Raw genomic sequence first — 20,284 nt, 5'->3', positions numbered from 1 at the left:
GAGAGGCAGGGCAGGTGGTCAGGAAGCAGTGCAGTGGGACTGTGCCTTCAGGAGGTCAGACACAAGGGCGGAAGAGGGACTCAGGTAATAAAAACCTTCCCTGTGGCCCTCTTGAGACCCCAAGGTTTGAAGCTGGAGCTGAGAACAGCAAGTATTCGTGTGAAGACAGGCAGTCTGCCCTCTATGGTGGCCTGGGACGCCAGTGTACAACTACCTTAAAAAAAACCACAGCAGCCTTTTCTGCTGTGTTGGCCACAGTGGCCAGGAGTACCAGTCTCCACATTTCTTAGAAATATCCCTGTGCAAATAACAAAGGGTCATCCTGTAGAAGGGGCCTCCATCATCCCAAAGGCAACTGGGGACTCTCGGGAGGGAGAGGGACCAAGGGGGCAGGTCCGGCCTGGCCCGGTGGGCTGAGGGGCAGGAGGGTGGGGGTGGGGCTTCACATTCAATCTTTGGAGAGAATACTGAGAGAATGAGGCAGGGAGGCCCTGCCGGCAGGCTGGCTGTCCAGTGTCCCCTGCCTATGGGCACAGGTGGCAGGTGCACTCAGGATGGGCTCAGCAGGTGGAGGTCTGCTTGCGGTAGAGCTGGATCAGGGGCACCAGGCACTCAGGCAGTCCCGTCTGCAGCAGGAAGGGGTGGTCCAGGAGCTCCTGAGCTGTGGCTCTCTCTTGGGGGTCCCGCACCAGCATCCGTTCCAGGAAGTCTCGCAGCACTGGGGAGACCTGTGGAGACAGGGCAGCAAAAGGAAGCCACGATATGCAGTCACTTTGGTGTGACCTGACTGCCTGGCCCTGCCACTGTTTGAACATCTTGAATTCTCTGGTTTCTTAGTTCCTGGTGCTCCCTAACCCCCAATTCTCAAGGCTCTCAGCATTCAGGCTCCTCAGGTCTGTGAAAGGCACATGAAATTGACATTAAGATGTCCACCCTGGCTCTATCCCTGACCTGGGGCAAGTTGCAATTTTCTGTAGACCTCAGTTTTCTCATCTGCAAAATGGGCTAATGATAAAGCATGCTTGCCCTGTCTGCCACATAGGCCTTTATTGGAGATTTAAAAAGAGGTCAGAGATAAGGAAGTGTTTTGAAAAATAAAAAAAGAACAAGGTGGGTCTAGGTTTAGTGCCTCACCCCTATAATCCTAGCACCCTGGGAGGATTGCTTGAGGTCAGGAATTTGAGACCAGCCTGAGCAAGAGTGAGACCCCCGTCTCTAGTAAAAATAGAAAAAATTAGTTGGGCATGGTTGCATGTACCTGTAGTCCCAGCAACTCAGGAGGCTGAGTATGGAGGATTGCCTGAGCCCAGAAGTTTGAGGTTGCAGAGAGCTATGATGATGCCACTGTACTCTAGCCCAGGTGACAGACAGAGTAACACTCTGTCTCAAAAAACCAAAAACCAAGCCAAGCCAAAACAAAAAACTAAGGTGAGACCTGAAAAGGAAGATTTCTTTGTTGCTCTGAGCCTTAGAGTCTAAGGCAAGGCCTTATCTTTGTTCATTTTGAGCCATTATTTTGGGATAAGGCTGTCTTGGGCAGGAGGCTACATCCTCCGGGGAATTAGCCAATTGGAGCTCTCCACTCTCCGCTAATCTTGGGGTTAGCAGTGCAGGCTCCAGGGACCAGTTATCTTGGAAGATGTTTCCTGTTGGTCCTCCCACCCAGCGGTGTTGTGGCCGCAGAATTGCTATTTAGCGACTGGGCTTCAACCCTCTGGGACATTTCTTGCTCTGGCCACCAGATGGCAGTGCCATCTAGCAGCCAAGTGCTGACCTGCCAGCAGGGGGTGTCCACAGGTAAGGCGGGCAGGTCTGGTGTGGATTTGGCAGAAAAGGGTTAGCTGCCTGCACGTACACACATATATACTGGTTTTAAGGGGAAAGTTGAGGCTCAGCTGAGGTCAGGATGGAGGACAAGCCGATCGCTGTGGTTATGGTATGGTTCTGACAAATGGGGTGGAGGAGTTTGTACTCAATTAAATTTCCTTGGATTCCTCCCCAGCCAGCAGGGATTGCTGGTGTCCCTGCTTTTCCTGCCTGTACGTGTCTCTGGGCCACTGTCAAGTGCCTGCCGAGGAGCGACTCTACTTCTGCGGCTGTGAACTTGGAGGGAACACGGGCGTTCGTGTGTGGGTGTGGCTCCACATTCAGATTCAGGTGCTGTGTGGAGCAAGAGGAGCCTTTTCTGGGAGCCCAGACCCTCCAGCTTCTGTAGAAAGGGGAGACTGGGCCTGGCTGGGTGCCCAGGCTCTGGTCCTCTCGCCTTAGGGGAACTGGGGTCTATGGGGTCACCTTTTGTGTACCCGCTGACCTTGTGAGTGTTCTTCAGCTTGGGTGGGGGGTTGTCCCGGAGCCTCTTCATGGCTTGCACTGGGGAGTCACTGAAGTAGGGTGGCTCCCCATCCACCATCTCAATCACCATGATGCCCAGAGACCAGATGTCCACCTGCAGGAGGAGAACGTCCCTGACCACAGTACCACAGTCCGGTCCCTTGGTAGCCGCTGGAGGGTAGGGGAGCTGGAGAGGTAGGGGAGCAGCTGGTTCCAGCTCTCCTTAGTGAGCCTGTCTCCTTCTTCCCCCGGTCACCTGCCCTGTGGCCATGAATGACTACTGCCTACAGGAACACAGCTGTCAGCCTCTCTCTGAGAAAGGCTGCCATATATGGGAAGGCTGGCCACACCCCATTGTGCCCTTGAACCAGGGCAGCACTTGAAGGATCCATCCCTGGTGGCAAAGTCACAGGTGGGAGCAGCCCCATCAGAAAGGGGGAAGGTGTTGATTAAGTGGGATCTGAGAACAGGGGCTGTCTTTGGTGAGGGCACCGGAGAGGACCACAGGCAGAAGAGCTGCGTGTTCCCAAGCCTCTTTTGGGAGGCCTGGGGGATGGAGGGACAGTTACCTCAGTGGCATACAAAGACCTGGAGATCACTTCAGGAGCCATCCAGTAGGGAGTCCCCACCAGGGACTTCCTCTTAGGGACGTCTTTGCTGATCTGAGCACAGAATCCAAAGTCTGAGAGCTTTACCTGGGGCGAAAGGGGAGTGAGTGGTGGAGCAGAAGGAAGAAGGTGCTGGGAGCAGAGAAGTGGGGGCATGAGGCAGGGTAGGATGGGGAGCAGCCTACCCTGCCATCAAGGGTTAGCAGGATGGAGTCACTCTTGATGTCCCGGTGGATGACACCCTGGGCATGCAGGTACGCCAGGGCCTGCAGCACGGCCTCGCATACAGTGGCAATCTGCTCCTCGTTCAGCCTGGACAGGGAAGGCAGGGCATCCCGGTGGAAGAGAACGTTGGGTTTGGCAGGGCTGCAGGGTGGCTGGGCTGGGACGAGTAGCAGTCCCTGACACCCGGCCCCATGGCTCCCGGGCAATCCGTCTGGCAGCCCAGTCAGGCCATAATCCTGGCGAAAGCCAGGGTCTGAGTCTAGGCTGCAGACCACCCTTCACTTCCCCATTTCCAAGACCCCTGGTTCTCAGTTACCCCAAACAGGCAGGGGGGCCCAGGATGATCTGACAGGCACCCCAAGTGCTGCCCCACTCCCCTGCCAGGGTGACGGTGAGGGCAGGCCACACTCAGGGCCCGGCCCTCCCAGCTGCCCACCTGACTTGGGAGATGATGTCTGTGAGGGCCCCGCCCTGCAGGAACTCCATAAGCACCCACAGCTCCTCGCCCACCAGGTAGCTCTTGTACATCTCTACCACGTTGACGTGCTGGTAGTCCCGCATGATCACCACCTGGGGGAAGGCAGGGGGCCTGAGTGCCGGGCACAGTGCCCGTGGGGCTTGGCCACCCACTGCATACATGCGCAGCCTAGTTGTGTGCTACTGTCCATCCCAAACACCCCCGCCCATGTCCCACCTGCCCTCCCACCTCGTTAAAGAGCAGCTCCCTGCGCTGCTGCTTCCTGAGGTCCATCATCTTGACGGCCACCTGGCGGCCCGAGTGCTTCTCTCGGGCCAGGCAGACGATGCCTGTGGAGCCCTCGCCAATCTTCACGTAGCTGTCCAGCAGCAGCCGGGGGTCGCCCTGGTCCACCACCATCCTGAGTGCAGCCTTGAACTGCTCGTGCGTCACGACACCCGTGTCCTCACCAGCCAGGGCACCCTTGGTCACCACAGGGTCCTGGGGCAGGTACAGGTTGCTGGTGCTGATCTGGGCGTGCCAGGTGCGGGGGGAGCCTGCCGGGGAAGACCGGCCTGGAAGCGGGCCGGCAGCCGGGCCTGTACGAAGGGACTTCTGGGGGCTGCTGGTATCCGAAGTGGTCAGAGGGCTGAAGGTCCCCACTGGCTGATCCGAGGGCAAAGACTGGGCCTTGGCCACCAGGCTTGGAGGGGAGTCTTTCTGTGGCGGTCGGAAAGAGGAGTTGGGCTGCAGGGACAGAGAAAGAAAGAGGAAGGGGCATGGATATGGGAGTGTTTGGAACGAGCATCCCCAAGGCAGGAGCTTGCCGCTGTGACCTCTGGATGCTGGCAGGGTCAGGCAGCGCATCAGACCAAATTGGGGAGGTGCTATGAGCAGACATTTTCAAACAGAGCTGCAGCCCAGCCACAGTGCAGCTTGGGAAGCCCGCCTTGCTCCCGGGTGAGCAGGCCAAACAGCAGCTCTTTCCATCTCTCTGCTGGCCTGGGAGGACAAAGACGGCAGAGTCCCTGCGGGGTCCTGTGCTGGGTATTTCTTCCTGGGTGACTGACAGCTGGGCCCCAGGCAGGCCACCGTCTGTGCTGAGGGCTGCTCAGAGAATCTGGGTCAGAGGCGTTCTTCGCTCCCAAGGCTCCCACCTTGGGGTGCACGGGGCGGAAGACGGCGCGGCAGTGGGGTGGGGCTGTGAGCAGCTGTGGCCCAGCTCCCAGGACCAGGGCAGGAAAGCCACAGCTGGGGGCTGATGGGGCGTCTGCGTGTCTCTGCTGGGAGGTTATGGAGAGGACCATAGAACTATGTTACCATCTCGGGAGTTCTCAGGTGTTCCTCCTTGGGCTGGGATCTGGTACCAGGGAGATCGGGAAGCAGGAGCGTAGATCCAGCCACGCCCAGGCCTTGAAGCCAGGGATGGGAAGTGGCCTTCCCACTTCCTCCCAGGCATGAAACTCCTGGCTAAGGACCCCCCTCAGCAAGAGAGAGAAGGCAGGGGCCTATCTTCCCGGCTTCTCGGGGGTTGGAGGGAAGGTGGAGCCAAGGGCAGCCTGGACATCCAGCAAGACCTGCTCAGGCCCAGCCCTGGGAGCCTCCGTGTCCTCCTGCCTTTCCAGGCCCAAGCCCTCCTGCCAGCCAGGAGTGGAGCCCATCCTTTGGTTCCCTCCAAGGAGTTGTTGACATGCAACATGACCCCTCCTGGGGATTATGTGTTTTTAAAGGCACCTGGAGAGGGACACTTCAGGGCCTGCAGGGAGGCCTTCTTGGAACTTCTCCAAACTCATCACAGAGGCGGGTTGTCTAGGTGCCTGGGGGGCTTCTGGTCCTGATCCCAGAGCTGAGCTGACTTACAGGAAATCTCAGGGAGTCGGCTTTGACTGGGCTGCTTGATGGGGGACCCCAAAGCCAGGCCTGGGGCCCTACCAGGTCCAGCAAGATCCTTTTCAACCTCTTTAGCACCTCCCCTCCACTCCACCCCGCACCTGGCTTCAAGGCGCCCACTCCCCAGCCCAGGCCCTGGCCTGCTGAGGGTGGAGCAAGTGCACAGTGTCACGCAGTCGCAGGGTCATGCTGCCCCCACCCCCACCTGCCCACCCGTGTATATGCTCGGCCTCTGGAGGCTGTGCCTGCCTTGGGCTTGACCTGTGCAAGAAGGGAGCCAGAAACCTCCCAGGACTGGGTGGACTCACTCCATCCCCGCTGGGAGAACTTGGACAGAAAATAGGTCCCCCACGTCTTGGCCAGCACCTGAGTCACCCACCATCTCCCCTCTGTAGTGGAACAGAAGGACCTGTGGCCCCGGGCGTCAGGATCTGGGATCCACTCTGGTCTGTTCTGCCCTGTGATGAGCCTTAGGCAAGTCACCGTCTCGGAGCCCTGGTCCCCTCTACAAATGCGGGTGGCTGTGGACAGTGGCCTGGAGAGCTAGATAAACCGCAGACTTCTGGGTCTCAGAGAGCAATTCATGGGTCCCTAGAGACAAGGTTGCATTTTATCAAGGTTCCTGGACTTTCATGTAGGAAGTCCCGGAACACACTTTGAGCAGCTCTGGATGAGTGGGCTGTGTGACTCTGTGGCCTCAGGGAGCCTCTGGGAGGGCTGGCCTGGGGGTGGGGGGAGCATGGCCACTACTGAGTCTGTGATGCATGTCCTGGGAGCAGAGGTTCCACAAGAGGTCACCAGGTAGGCACTGGAGGGAGGGGCAGCCAGGCTCACTGTGTCAGTGACCCAAGCAGCCCCCAAAGCCCTGTACAAAGGCTCAGGGCCTGGAGGAGGCTGCCTACTGGCCCGAGAGGTTGGACTTAGAAAACCTGCTTTCCGACCAGCCATCCATGTGGGGTAGGGCAGAACTTGGGGACCTCCTAAAGCTCCTGTTGAGGTTGCTCTAATAGCAACCTTGACCTCCCCTCCACCCTGAAGTTCCCAAGGAAGTAGTCTGTAAAATGATTTCCTCCACCTTCTGGCCTCTGGGACTTCTGCACGGGCTATCTCTGCTCTGTGGATGTGTGGGCATGGTGGGGACAGGGGGTGTGAGCCATGCATAGGGGGTGAGGTGGGGGTTCCCTCCCTCTCTCCATGGTCACAGTCCTTGTGGTGATGCTGCTGTCTATGTGGCCAAGCTCAGGGACAGAGCCTGTATCTGGGGGCTGGTGGAAGGGTGGGTCTCATCAGGAGCCCAGCGCCAGCGTGGTCTGTGACGTGGGGGAGGGTGGGGGGAGAGCCAGCTCAGTCTTCACCTTGGCAGGGTCTGGTCCCAAGTGTCCCTTCATTGGCCTTGCCTGTCTCCACAAGGAGGGAGTTTTACTCAGTGTGGCCACAGAGAGGACCAGATGCAACTTGTTAAGCCACGCCAAGAAAGAGAGATGGGGGTGCGATGATGGAATTAATTGTCACAGGCTCCAGATTAATTCTGGAGTTACTTGTGTGACTGAGACCTCTTGGGAAGGAAGCCACTAGAAGAGTCATGCATACAGTTATAGTGATGCCCCATTTTCCCTCCTTTGGGCCATGGATCTCCAGCTGCAGGCTTAGGGGGCTGTACCAAGTGTGCCCTTTTGACTCTAAGTGGAACACTTCTAAGCCCCCAAGCTCCTTACAAACTCTCCTGCCTCTTTGGCCTGCCTATCCCTACTCCTGGTCTTCCTGCACTCTTTGGCCAAAGTGAGTGACTCCAGGCCATGCTGCATGGGGCTGGGTACAGGAGCCCTGGGGCCTGTACTCAGACCCTCTTGCTATGGAAGCTGCTGCAAGTGTCCAGAGTCAACACCTGGGATGTGCCCAGTGTGGAGGGCTGCTGGCTTAGTTTTGGGCCTGGGGGAGCGCAGGGGAGGGGGGTAAGGAGGAGGAAGAGGAGGAGGAGGAGGCCTGATGCTCCCCATCTGCACTGGGATTTGTTCAAAGCAGTGGTTCAATGGGGGTGCTCAAGGGATATGTGGCAATGTCTGGAGGCATTTTTGGTTGTCCCAACTAGGGGTACTACTAGCATTTAGTAGGTAGAGGCCAGGGATGCTACTGCCGTGCACAGGAGACCCCCATAGCAAAGGACTGCCTGCTCCAAATGTCAATAGCGCAGGGGTTGAGAAGCCCCGGGCTACAGCGGCCCAGAGGATGTCTCGGGCCAGCTTTTAAGAGGCCCGGCTTGAGAGTATGTATCTAGAAAGGTAAGTCCGAGGAGCCTAGAAGGAAACTACTCCTCTGGATTTGGAACTGTGGTATCTCCAAGCCCAAGACAACCACCAGCTGCTTCCACAGGTGTAGGGGACGCCCCGGCACACCCAGCAGCAGCGCCCCAAGGCAGGTAGTCAGTAAAGTGTGCAGGGTGGACAGGCCTGTCCCCTGCTGTGGGGTGCTGGCAGCAGCCCAAAAGGATGCAAACCAGTGCCCAGTCCAGTGTTGACCCCTCTTCCTCCCTGAAGCCCGCCCAGCAGGACTCCCAAGAGGCAGAGGGGGAGACCAAGCTCCGATTCTCACCCCCTGGTGCTGTGCCCGGCTCTGCTCCCACCTTAGTTTCTGGGGGATGTCTCCCGGGGGCACAGCTTTTGAGGCCCCTCAGCTCATAGATCCCAGCCCACTGTCCTTTGTCCCAGTGGGGGGCCGGAGTGTACAAAGCCCAGAACCTTCCCTGGGTGCCTCAGCTGGCAGTGACCTCGAAAGGCTGTCGGTCCAGCCCATCCCCCTAGCCCTGTTCGGGCCGGACCACACTCACCCCACCTCAGACAGGCAAGACCCAGGCTTGTTCTTAAATCCCTCCCATGGAGGGAGGCTCCATTACTCATGCCACCGTCAGCAGCTGTTTCTTAGCCTGCCTTAAACCCCCTAAGGAAGGAGCTGGAGAACTGGCTGCCTGGTTATAAAGCCTTTGTAAGCACGAGCAAGAGGGCCTGGCACAGACAGGCAGCCCCGAGCCAGTGCCCTCTCCCACCGCCCTTCTCTGACTGCCGCACGAGGCCTGGGGCTGGCTCAGCCTTTCTGAGTCAGTCTTCTCATCTGCCAAATGGGAAAGGATGTTACGTCACTGTGGACAGGACGTTATAGGGCCTGCAAGAGGCAGAAACGTGCTCCACTCTGCCTGCCAGGAAACGTCACCACTGGGGCTCCCTTCACTCTCCTTTCTCACAAGGAAAACGTGCACTTGAGGCTGTCGCACACGCCAAAAGTTGGCCCTCCTGCTGCTCCCAGGCAAATGCAATCCTCCAGCCTTCTATACGGCCACACACTGGGGAACAAATGACAGAAATGTGAAAGAAAACGACTCCCATGACAAAAAGGGAGGAAGGAAGGAAGAAAGAGAGGAAGGAAGGAGCCAGCCTCACTAGGAAAAGGGTCCCTGTGCACATTTCTGTCGCCTTAGGGAGCAGCAGTCCAGGAAGCCTCTTGCAAGAGCTCAGGGGGTGCTGGGGACAGGGAGAGGAAGAGCACACCCCACTTTGGAGGACGCAGGCTGAGCTGGTTCAGCGTAGAACCCTCAGCCGAGGCTTGATCATTTTGGTCCTTCACCTTCTCCCCAGCCCTGACGCTGTAAGTGGGGAAGGCCAGGCAGGGCCCGTGTCCGACAGCCGTTCCCCGGTGCACGCCTGCCAGGCCAGGGCCCCTGCCCTCCTGAGTGTGGCCCCAGAGGGAAGCCCCAGCCCGACTTACCTTGCTCTGCGGCGGAGGGCCTGGCTTGCTGCTGCTCGGAGGGGCCGTGGCAGGAGTGGACAGGAACATGCTTCGGAACAGTCTGCGCTTAAGGCTGCTCTCCTGGGTCTTGGGGCTAGGGCTGCCCTCCCCACCTGGCCTGCCTGTGGCCGAGCCCACCAGGCAGGACTGTGGCCGGGCCTCCTCCGAGCCATGCTTGGCAGCTTTCACCCCACGCCTACCCGTGGCGGTGGGGGGTGAGGTGCCTGGTGGGGAACTCTGCAGGCAGGCACCCAGCTGTAGGCAGCGCTGCGAGGTCCCCTGGAACTCGGCAGGGCCCAGGGACTGTGCCTTCGTGGCCAGCCCATTGGGCAGGACCCGTGGGCTCTGTGGCTCGGGCCACGGCGTCTGCTTGTGGCCTGCTGGTGTGCCCCCGCTGCAGCTGAGGTAGAGACTGTGGGGGTCAGTGCGCTCAGACTGGGGGCTCTGGAGGTACATGTCTGGGTCGGTGGCCCACTGCTCATCCCCCAGCAGCCCCAGCGACTGTGCCCGCCGCCGGCTGGTGGGGCTGCGGCCACGCAGGGTGTTGGAGCTGATGACCGACAACTTCTGGATGTCATTGAGCAGCCCCGAGATGTAGCCGTCCACGGGCACTGAGCTGCCCCTCACCACCGTCTGTAGGGGGGGGAAAGAGTGTGGGTGAGCAGCCTGATTGTGGCAGGGAGGCGTGGCCCAGAGACCAGGGCCAGAGAGCGTCGTCAGGGGCCTTGGCAGGAACACCTAAGGACCTCCCTTGTACCCACACATTAATTCTTCAGTCATTTCCAAGGGCCCATGGTGAGTCAGGCCTGTGCTGGTGCAGGGAACAAGGGTGCAGGGAGGAGGCTGCCTGTGAGCAGGGCAGACGGCTGGGTACCATGGGGTGCAATCCCTCGCACCCAGCCGTGGGGGCGGCTGAGCCTGGGGGGCCACAGAGCACTGGGGCAGGGCTCCATCCTCCAGCTCTACCTGTGGCTTTTGCGGAGATGTCTGAGGAGGCAGAGACCAGGCCAGGGCTTCGTGGCCTCCAAACCCTGACACGGCCCTTGACCTTAACCCCTGCCAGGCTCTGGGGTCTACCTGTCTTGATCCACACAACGCAATTCCCCTGGTCTGGGAGAGCCCTAGCGCCTTTGGGGTGACAAGTCTGATGTTGGATGGGACATGTACTAAAAGACGATTCATTGTTATCTGACACTCAACTTTAATTGGGCATTTTATATTTTGATTTGATAAATCTGGCAACCCTACTACCTTGCAGAGAGGGTCTCCCCAAGCTCCTCGTCCCAGGGCCACCCAAGGAGAGCCTGGCAGAATGATTAGCAGGGAATTAAAACAGCGGCTAAGTGATAGCTGATAACTGGGCGGTTCCTCCAGGGGCCTTTGGGGTCTGGCCAGGTATGTTTTCTGTGGTGCAGGAAAGGCTGCGCCATGCCCACCTGGCCCTCTCACCTTCATGGGCTGGAGCTGCACCCGCGTGATGCGCGAAGGGTCCACCACGGGCTTGGGGCGCCGCAGTGTGTCCAGGATGTTCTGCCATTGTGGGGGGAGGCCCACAAACTTGCCTTCTTTGGGGTCAAAGGAGGTGTGGACGCGGTGCTGGAAGTTCTGTGGGGCTGAAATCTCGGGGCGTTTCTTCTTTTTCTTGCGGAACATGGTGCCTGCAAGGGGAGGGGAGGGGAGGGCTGAGCTGGGTTTTGGCCCAGGAACCCCAGGGTGGCTGTAGGCGGTGCTGGGGTGCCAGGCTCGGGGTCCCCCAGAACAGCTCCCCTGTCCCCCACCTGGGGCTTCCCTTCACCCCATGCCCCCTTCCTCAGGGAAATGGCTGGCTCCCAGCTAAACAGTCCCAGAAACAAAAAAGTGCCATAAATAAGCCAACGCAGACTATAAACACGGAAAAGAGGTGTCTGTCTGCTTGTCTGTGCCAAGTCCCCTGCTGAGCAGGCAGACTCGGGGGTGTGTTTTTATAAAATCCAAAGCCCATTACAAATATCATTCCACTGTCAAAGAATTAAAACCGGGGAAAGAGGAAGGAAGCTAGCAAACTTGTTTTATGAAGCGAATATGACCTTGATTCTTAAACCAGATAAGAAGAGTACAACAAAAGGAAAATTTTAAGCAATCTCACTTATGAACATAAAGGTGAAAATCCTAGACAACACTGGCAAATTGAATCCAACAGTTATGTTCAAGTGTTTTGTTTGTTTTTTGTTTTTTGTCACAATCAAGTCAGGTTCGTCCCAGGATGGTTCAACAACAGAAAACCTATAAAAGTGATAGACGACATTAATAAAAAACCAACCAGCTGTTTCACAGACATGTTGCCCAGGCTGGGACTGTATTACAGGACCAGGGAACCCTCAAAGGGTCTTCATGGTCACCAGGTGTTTGCCTCAATTCAGAAAGGCCCTGAGCCAAGGGGAAAGCCAGGGGTGGCTGAGGGACAGCTATCTTAGGGGCAAAGCTCCCCAGAGAAGGCAGAGGCCCACCCTCAGCCTTGGGACCCTTCCCTCTGGTCTTGGCACCCTGAGTGTATGAGACATCACTCGCAGTCACGCACGCATCCCTCGCCTTGCTGACTGTGGCTCTGCCTAAGGTCCCGCTGAGCCCCCTCAACAGTTAGGAGTGGCATGGGCTTGGCTAGATCTGAGAGAGGGAAACTGAGTCCTGGGAGGGAAAGTGACTCTTCCCAAGGGCTGCTCTAGTCTCTCCTTCAGGGCAGCCTGCGGCCTGGAACCACGCGCTGATGGAAGATAGGTCAGGGGTGCCCACTTGATGCTTTGGGATCTGAAGAGGCTCAAAACGGCTCAGTGGTTCTTGCGTCACCTGGAAAGGCCAATCCCAGGTTTCAAGAAACAAAGTGGAACATGTTTCTTGAACTGAATGCTTGGATTACTCATTTATCCAAAGATCTGGAAAGCAGGGCGGGCACACTCTCTCTCTTGGCTTCTGCTCAGGAAACAGCATTTTAGTAGGTTCTGGAGGAGGTCACGGATCTGGGAGGCAGCTGGTGCCCACTCGGAAAGGCAGGGGCCCCCAAACAGCCACCACTTCCCCGCTAGGGAGTCACCACGTGCGAGTCCACCTGAATCCATGCCTTGCCTCTTGGAATGTCAGCCACTTTGCTGGACCTTAAGGGACAGGAGTCTGTCAAACACCCTAAAGGCAGAGCAACATGTGCAGGACCCCTACAGACCAAGCACTTTGAAAGGACACACCTGTCTGAGTTGCAGATGAGTTGTAGGGAGTCTCCCATTCATTTGGAGAGACTTTGAACAAGTCACTGAAACCATTTGAGCCAATGGCATTAATGAAAGGCAGCTCACAGGGCTTGGGGAGTAGGAGGTAAGCAGAGTCCCAGTAAGCAAAGGCTGCTTCTCTGGCAGTGTTACCTCTCTTTGCATCCCCGTCCCAAAGCTCAGAGCCCTACAGACACTGGTACTTGGGCAGATACAAGGCTGGGAGTAATGTCAAAGTCCTTTCCTCTTAGATTTACCTGTCAAGGAGTCATGCTGGATTTCGGGGGTTCTGGGATCTGGGGGATCTCACCACATCTCCATTATGTAGACTCTCCATGGTTTGGTCAAATCTGACCTCCTCCCTCTCAGCCTTTGTCTTTTGCTATAGAAGAGTCTTCATTCAGCAGGTCTATTCTCCCAGCCTCTTAGACAGGCCCTCTGTCCCTGGGTTAGTTTAGCCGAATGTTTCACCCTCCTCCCTAGCTCTGTGAAGTCTTCTGGAGGGACAGGGACATACCCTAGAGCTGGAGAGGAGCTGCTAATACTGTTTTCCCCCAGAACATCCCTCTGCCCCACTCCCCCCTAACCCAAGTGCTCAGCGTTTGCTGCAGGAAACATGAGGAGGGCATCTTTAGCTTATGGTCTAAATGACTCTGGGATCCCTCTCCTGAGTCCACCCCAACAGTGATTCCAGGATGGACAGCCCGGAGTCCAGGGGTCCAGGGTGTGCGGTGGTGAGGGTGGGAAGCGGGCAGAAGCAATGGGCTGCACTCAGGCTTTGGAGTGGTGTGGAAACCAGAGGCAGTCACTTCGCCAACGGGAAATCAGCAACACAAAGGGAGGCTGCCTAAGGAGGGGTGACCCAGCCCAGTGGGATGGCACCTGTGAATAGCCACTGTGCTCTAGCCTGGGCAACACAGCAAGACCCTGTCTCTAAAAAAATAACAATAAAAACTTTAAGAAATAAAAGGAGGCTCTAGGACTCATCTGTAATGTGGTAAGGCCAACAATGCCTGGGACAACGTGATTGTGTAAGTAGAATATCCAGAAGAATTTACATACAAACTGTTGGGATTATGTAAGTGAATTTAGAAGGTCCCTGATTGAAGACCAATATTTTAAAAAATCAGTTGAATTTCTACATATGAGTAACAAAAAAATGAAATTTTTATAAACATGCCCATTTACCATTTTATATTAAAAATACCAAAAATTGGACAAACTAGGATGGACAAAAAATATATATATCAAACACCTAGGAATAAATCTAATAAATGACATACAAGGTCTTTACATGAAAAACATAATATGTTATTAAAGATATTAAAGAATATTCATAGACTGGAAGACTCAATACTGTAAAGATGTCAATTATTCCCAAATTAACCTACAGATTTGCTTCAATGTCAATTAAAATCCCAGCATATTTTTTTTGGTAGAAATTGGCAAGCTGATTCTAAAATGCATAGCGAAACCGGGTATAAAGAACCAGGAATGGCCAGGATAATCTTAAAGAACAAAGCTGGAGGATTATAAGACGTAGATGTCAAAATTTGCCATAAAGCTACAATAATTAATATAGTGTGGAATTGGCACAAGGATTGACAAATAGACCAAGAAATCTTCCACAGAAGAGAGAATCCAGAAATAGACCCAGTCAAGTCAGATCACTTGGTTTATGACAAAGGTGGCACTGCAGAGTGGCTGGGGGACGGGTGATCTTTTTAATGAATGCGGCCGAAGCAATCAGATGTCCACACAGGAAAAAATGAGCCCTGAGAAAAGAGTTTATATCATACCCCAAAATTAACTGGAGATAGATCATGGACCTAAATGCAAAAGGTAATAAAATAAAGCTGGTGGGAGAGACAGGGGTGGGGTGGGGGGGTCCCATAGCCTGGCCGTCCCCTACCCAGGTGTGGCGTGAGTGACTTCAGAGGCCTGAGCTTGGTGGGCTGTCCTGGAGCCCCTAACCTGCTGGGGCCAAAACCTGTCCACGCCCCAAGGGTCCCAGAGACGAAATAAACTATCGAGGTTTTCTTTGCCTAAAGCAGAATTCTTGATGTATAGGTTAGGAGTAGGGGGTTATTTATTTCTGAAGATCACACTTATACTAATTTGTCAGTGCAGTGTGGAGGAAATACATCAAAACATTAATTGTTGTGTTTGACTGGTGGGGCTACAGGTGATTTACCTTCTACCCAATCTTTCTGCTCTTCTAAATTTTTCCTTAAAGAAAGTGGGTTGCTTTTCTAAAGAAAATAAAATATTTTTAAGTAAAGAGAAGAGTGATCCATGGAGACTGAGTGCCTAAGAGACGGTCGCCCTCCCACTACCTAGTGATGCCCAGTCACCAGGAGTGAATCACCCAGGACACAGACATCCTCTGCATCTCTCAGGTCACAGCCACCTGCGCAGCCAGGCCCCGCCCCCCCCCCCATTTGCCATTTCTAGGGCTCTCTTTTCCACCCCAGCTTCCCAGGGCCCGGGGCTAAGGGAGGGTGGCTGCTGCATCAGCCATGAGGCCGTTCAGTTAAATCGAACGGGCCATGGCAGCCTTCGACCTTGCCATCCCTGCTATCTCCGCCCCTGCATCCACACTCCATTCATCTAGCAGGAGAGCTTTCCTCAAAGAAGACACCCTGAGGAGGATGGAAGGAAGATGACTTCCCCCCAGAGAGCCAGCCCCTGCCTTTCCTCCTGCCTAGCCTAAAGGAAAGGATGTTGGCCTCAGGCCCTGAGGTGGAAGTGGGCAGCGGCAGGGCGGTGGCTCAGGTGGCCCCCACAGCCCCAGCCTCACCTGGCTGACACCTCACCACACCATGCTGCCTCAGGGAGGCTGCCCTGAGGGTTCTTCCCCAGGCTGGAAATGCCCTGTTGTGCTTGCTGGATGCTGTGAGCTTCCCTCTTCTGAACGTCTGCACACTTCTCCTTTGGGCTGGCCGACCAGATTGGGAGGGTGCCCAGTGCTGGGAGGGAAGGGTCTGGCCTCAGCCAGTTTAAGAAGGAGACTCCCCTGGCACAGAGCCGGGCAGGTGGGGGCCGGACAGTTCCTGGCAGAGGAAATGCTGCCACCCCCAGTGAACCTGAGGGCACAGCTGGCAGGGGAGTTCAGGGAGCCATGGGCCTGGGGTCAGTGGAGAGGGGACCGCAGTGTTGGAGGAGCAGAAACCTCAGGGACAGAAAGGGAGTATCTTTTCTTGAGCATCTGTTATGTGCTAGGCCCTTTCCAAGGATCCCCACAGCAACCCCGAGGGGGTAGGAATTATTATCCACAAATCCAGATGAGGCTCAAAGAGGCTAAATAACTTGGCCAAGGACACAGACCCCAGATATGACTGAGTTGGGGTTTGGACCCAGATCTGATTCCCAAGCCCCTGCTCCATCCACTGTGCCCCCCTGGAGGGAGTGGGGTTGCTGTCACTCTCCTCCCTGGAGGGCTTTATGGACAGGAATGAGGGCTGTGTGGCTGATGTAGGCCCCTGGGGTATGTGTAAAAGGGGCAGGGGACCAGGGCCAGTTCCCTCGACCTTTGACCCACCAAGATAGCTAAGTTCTCTCCTGGGCCAGGGGAGATTGGGGCTGGCCTAACTTGCAGGCTGACTCTTAGCTTATATGGAACCAGGTGCTTTTTTCTGCCCGAGAAGGGATGAGTAAAGTGTTTCAAAGAGGTCATGCTTGGGGCTGCGATGGGCAGGCCTGGCATAGATGAAAAGCTACAGAAACCGCAGCCGTGTACTCTCTCTGGCACGGGACACAGTCAGAGCCCCTCTGTAGGGTCTTGGCCTGAGGCCTGGCAACCTGTAGGCTTGGCTCAAGGAGTACTGGGTAAGGTTTTATGGTGGAGGCTACTCTTCCACAGTGACAAAATGGGACTCTGGCATTGTGGCTTGGTTGGTCTAGTGTCCACAACAGGGACCAGAAACACTGCAGTATGGGTGAGCCACCCTCTCACACTCTTCTCCTTGAGAAGAGATATCTATGTGCTGGGGCCTGAGATGCCAGGGCCACCAGAGCTGTCAGGCCCCACAGCCCCCGGCAGGCAGCGCCACAGTCTGCATTTAAACCTCAAACCAGAGCTTGGACGTTGCTGTTTGAGGCATACATACCTCTTGGGAATGTATCTGTCTATTCCAAACATGCTCGGATATTTCCAGAACTCCTCTTCCAGAACCACCTTTGGGCCCTCATGAGTCAACGTCAGGTGTTCTCCTAACCCGTCACCCTGCTTTTCACCAGAAAGGAGAGTGTCTGACGTGGTCGCCCACTTGACCCTCCAGACCTGGTTTTGAGTGAGTTTGGGCTGTTTCCACACATTGCGTCCCTTTGAAGGACACGACACTTTGCCCACTGAAGGGATTCACAAAATCGTGCTGCAAGCTTGATAGGTGGCTCTCAGAAAGCGAGTCTAAAGGGGTCTGCAGCCACTCTGCTGCAAGGGGGCAGAATTTGGTTGGTTGTGGAAGTTCTGGGATGTTGGTAAGCCGTTAGGAATGGGGCTGGTGGGATTTCCTGCCCCTCTGGGGTGGCTGGGAAGACAGGAGGTAACTGCATGCAGGGTAACTGCTCCTGGTTCGCTCTCTCAGGGTTCGGGAGAGCTGGAGAGGGCCAGGCGCCTCCAGGCTTCCTCAAAAGGGGACTCAGGCCTAGCTATCAGAGCTCACATCCAGGGCCACAGGGCTGTGCACTGGCTCCGCAGGGACCTTGGGGCTTGGTGGTCCCAAGTCCTGGCTTCTGACTTTGGCTGACTCTCCTTCCCTAGGCCTCAGCATTTCCACTGGTGACAGGAAATGGACCCATTCACCTCTGCCAGCTTCTCCAGGCAGGTGAGGGGGAGGAACAGCAACTGGTTTTGCTTAGAGAGGAGTTTGGGGTATTTTAAATAATCATTACTCAGGGAGGGCCTAGTGTAAGCACGGGCCCTGGGCTAAGCACTTCACATGTGATCTCCTCACCACAAGCCTGTGAGTAGCACTATTACTGGCTCCATTACACAGATGAAGAAACCGATATTCAGACAAAGTGATCAGCCCAAGTTGAGCAGCAAAGAAGGGGCAGACCCGAGTCTGACCCAGACCCTGATAAGAACTCGGCTGCAGTTGGCCACCACCCACCCTGTGTCATTCTCAGGCCCACTTAAGACACTTTGGAGAAGGGCTTATCCTTAAATCACAGCCCCAAGAAAGAGGTAAGTCCCCTGAGTCCCCCTGAGTCCTACAGAACTCAGAAAAGTATCCCTGGTACTCCACCATCCAGTCTGAGGGGGGCCTACAGAGGACCCTGGCACCCCGAGATCCTCAGAGTTGCTTGAGCTGTTTGTCCCCTTGGGAACTGCCATCCCGCACTCATTCTACACAGAGTGATGGGCCTCTCCTGGCCCCCTGGTTGAGAGTTACTGTGAGCAGATGACCTTTCATTGGAATCTTCTCATTGGCCAGGGAGATTTTTCTCAAAACTTTACTTGTTGGCATTTGTTTAAATATAAAATTGTATCGTTCATTCCATTATTCCAAAAGTTATCTATCAAGTACCTACTCTAATCCAGGCTCTAAGGACCAGGGTAAACCAGACAAAACCCTGGCTCTGGTGCAGTTTAGTTTACTTCTTCCAAAGTTCTGGGATGTGGGAAAATCCCCCGTTAGGAGTGAGGCTGGTGGGATTCCCTGCCGTTTCCGGTTCACTAGGGAGGGAGGAGGCAGCTGCATATGGGCTGGGCTCAGTACAGAGCTGCATGTACAGATGCTGCTGTAGCCAACCTTCTGCCCCCAGAAGACATGGTGATGCACGCTCTGTGGCACTCCTGATGGTGTCCTACCTTGCCTTTGCCCCTGCCCTAATTTCAGTCCCTCTGTGGCATTCCCAGCAAGAGGCTATCTGCACTCTGCTCTCATGTATCAGCCAGGGGTGCTGCTCCCTTTCCCAAGGCCCCTGCCTTCTTTCTTTCTTGCTCTGTTGCCCAGGCTGGGGTGCACTGGTGCAGTCATAGCTTACTGTTACCTCTAACTCCTGGGTTCAAGTGATCCTCCTGTATCAGCCTTCCAAAGTGCTGGGATTACAGGTGTGAGCCACCGTGACCGGCCTCAAGGCCCCTGCCTTCTGCCCCTCTGCCCCTCTGCCCCTCCCTGCTCATCCTTTGTGTGGAGCTGAACTCTGTCTTACCTCAGCCTCCACTAGGGGACTGGACCTGCTACCTGCTCCTCTTCATGTGACACGAGAGGCAAGACAGGCAGCATCCCAGCACCCTATCCTGGCCCCCAAAAATATACTGGGGGGGAAAGAAATTTCATCTGCTTTTCTGCCTAGTTGTCACCTGTAGGGTAGGAAGGTTCTAGACCCAAGGCTGAGGTCATTATCCCCATTGCTTGCAGGCTTTGTAAGACCTGTGCAGGGCCACTGTGCTGAAATGTGGAGAGTCCCCAGGAGGCTGAGCAGAACCTTGAGCTTCTGCAGTCCCACTCGAGGGACCCAGAGAGACATGGCATGTGCCAGGGCAGAGGGCACTGCATATGTAACAAACCAGAATGTCTGGGCTCCCTGCCTTGGTCACCATTTCCACACCACAGGCCCCAGTGAACCCCAGGGGAGAGATAATGGGCTGTTGTTTAAAATAATTCAAAGATAAAGCTCATTCAGTGGCTTGTGTCAACACTCCAGCTGAATGAGAGGCCAAAGAGACAGGCTGGCAAGCCGAGGAAGGTCAATATTGACTCAGGCCCTCCTCTCAGGCCCGGCTCCAGCTGCACGGACAGTGCTCTGGCCCAGCAGCAGCCCAAGCCAGACCAGCCCTCTGACCTCTGTCACTGCACCTAGAACCCCGACCTCTGCCCAGCCCCCTCTGGTGCACACAGCCTTCCTGGGCATGGGGTTATCTCCATCCCGGGAGGGCTACAGGCCAGGGACCTCGCTATCCCAGATTTTCAAAAGCCTCTGCACATGGAGGCCAGAGTCCTCAGCACACAGCCAGAAGGAACCTCTGGAGTTCCTAAATCACAAGACTGCCTTGCTTTTATAGCCCTTAACTTTCCAGGTCTCTATTTTGTTTGCCTCCTCACTGTATGCTCACACCACCCCTGTGAGATGGGCTGAACCTGTTTTACTGAGCCCATTTTAAAGACAGCAGGCAGCTGGGGAGAGGAAGGGAGGGAAAGGAAATGCACACATATAAAAGGCCTAACACATGTTGATACTATGCTGGGTGCTTTTTATTGGTGCATCTAATGGCTAATGATAGACAGTATGAGGTCTGTTTTACAGATGGAGAAACTGAGGCTGGGAAAGAAGTAAGATAGTGTCCAAGATAGTAAGTGCGAAGCTGGGGCTCAAAGCCAGATCTCTCCAACTCCAAGCTCTCAGCTTGCCCACCATGCTCAGGACCCAGGGATGTCAAGTGACCTGCCCTGGCTCCCACAGCTATGGAGAGCAGAGACGGAACTGGAAGCTTCAAGCCAGAGGCTCCCACTGGCTCAGGCAGCACCCATGGTAACAGCACCTAGGGTGCTCCTGTTTCTGCTGCCCAAAATGGCCTCTTCTCCAAGTGACAACAAGTTCAGAGACCCTGAATTAGCATCTCCCACTACTCGCCTTCCATGGACCCTCTGCCTTTATTCCTAACACCCTGCAACAGTATCCTGCCAAATAGCCAGACCATTCTCAAAGTTCTTCAAGAGATGAGGGCTCAGGATTAGTATTTTCCAATACTAACAACTGGAGGCTGGTGAGGTGGCCCACTGCCAGGGCAGTTCAGCTCTCGTCATTACTTA

General features: G+C 55.5%; 1 protein-coding gene across 1 annotated transcript in view; it reads right to left on the bottom strand.

The window, feature by feature from the left end:
• Positions 1-106: 106 nt before the first annotated feature.
• The window catches only part of PAK6 (p21 (RAC1) activated kinase 6), a 34,397-nt gene continuing 14,219 nt past the window's right edge, over positions 107-20,284 (bottom strand). Inside the window, exons 4-11 of the mRNA XM_012766397.2 lie at positions 10,738-10,946; positions 9,268-9,921; positions 3,871-4,368; positions 3,601-3,734; positions 3,125-3,251; positions 2,901-3,026; positions 2,312-2,446; positions 107-728 (exon numbers count right to left, since the gene is read on the bottom strand). Coding sequence (XP_012621851.1) covers positions 561-728; positions 2,312-2,446; positions 2,901-3,026; positions 3,125-3,251; positions 3,601-3,734; positions 3,871-4,368; positions 9,268-9,921; positions 10,738-10,941 — 2,046 coding nt within the window. The 5' untranslated portion in view covers positions 10,942-10,946 and the 3' untranslated portion in view covers positions 107-560. The remainder of the gene's footprint in view (positions 729-2,311; positions 2,447-2,900; positions 3,027-3,124; positions 3,252-3,600; positions 3,735-3,870; positions 4,369-9,267; positions 9,922-10,737; positions 10,947-20,284) is intronic.

This window comes from Microcebus murinus, chromosome 6, assembly GCF_040939455.1.
Source record: "Microcebus murinus isolate Inina chromosome 6, M.murinus_Inina_mat1.0, whole genome shotgun sequence".
In the NCBI taxonomy this organism is placed as follows: Eukaryota; Metazoa; Chordata; class Mammalia; order Primates; family Cheirogaleidae; genus Microcebus; species Microcebus murinus.
Note: the sequence above shows the minus strand (reverse complement) of the source record. Positions and strands in the feature narration are given on the sequence as shown.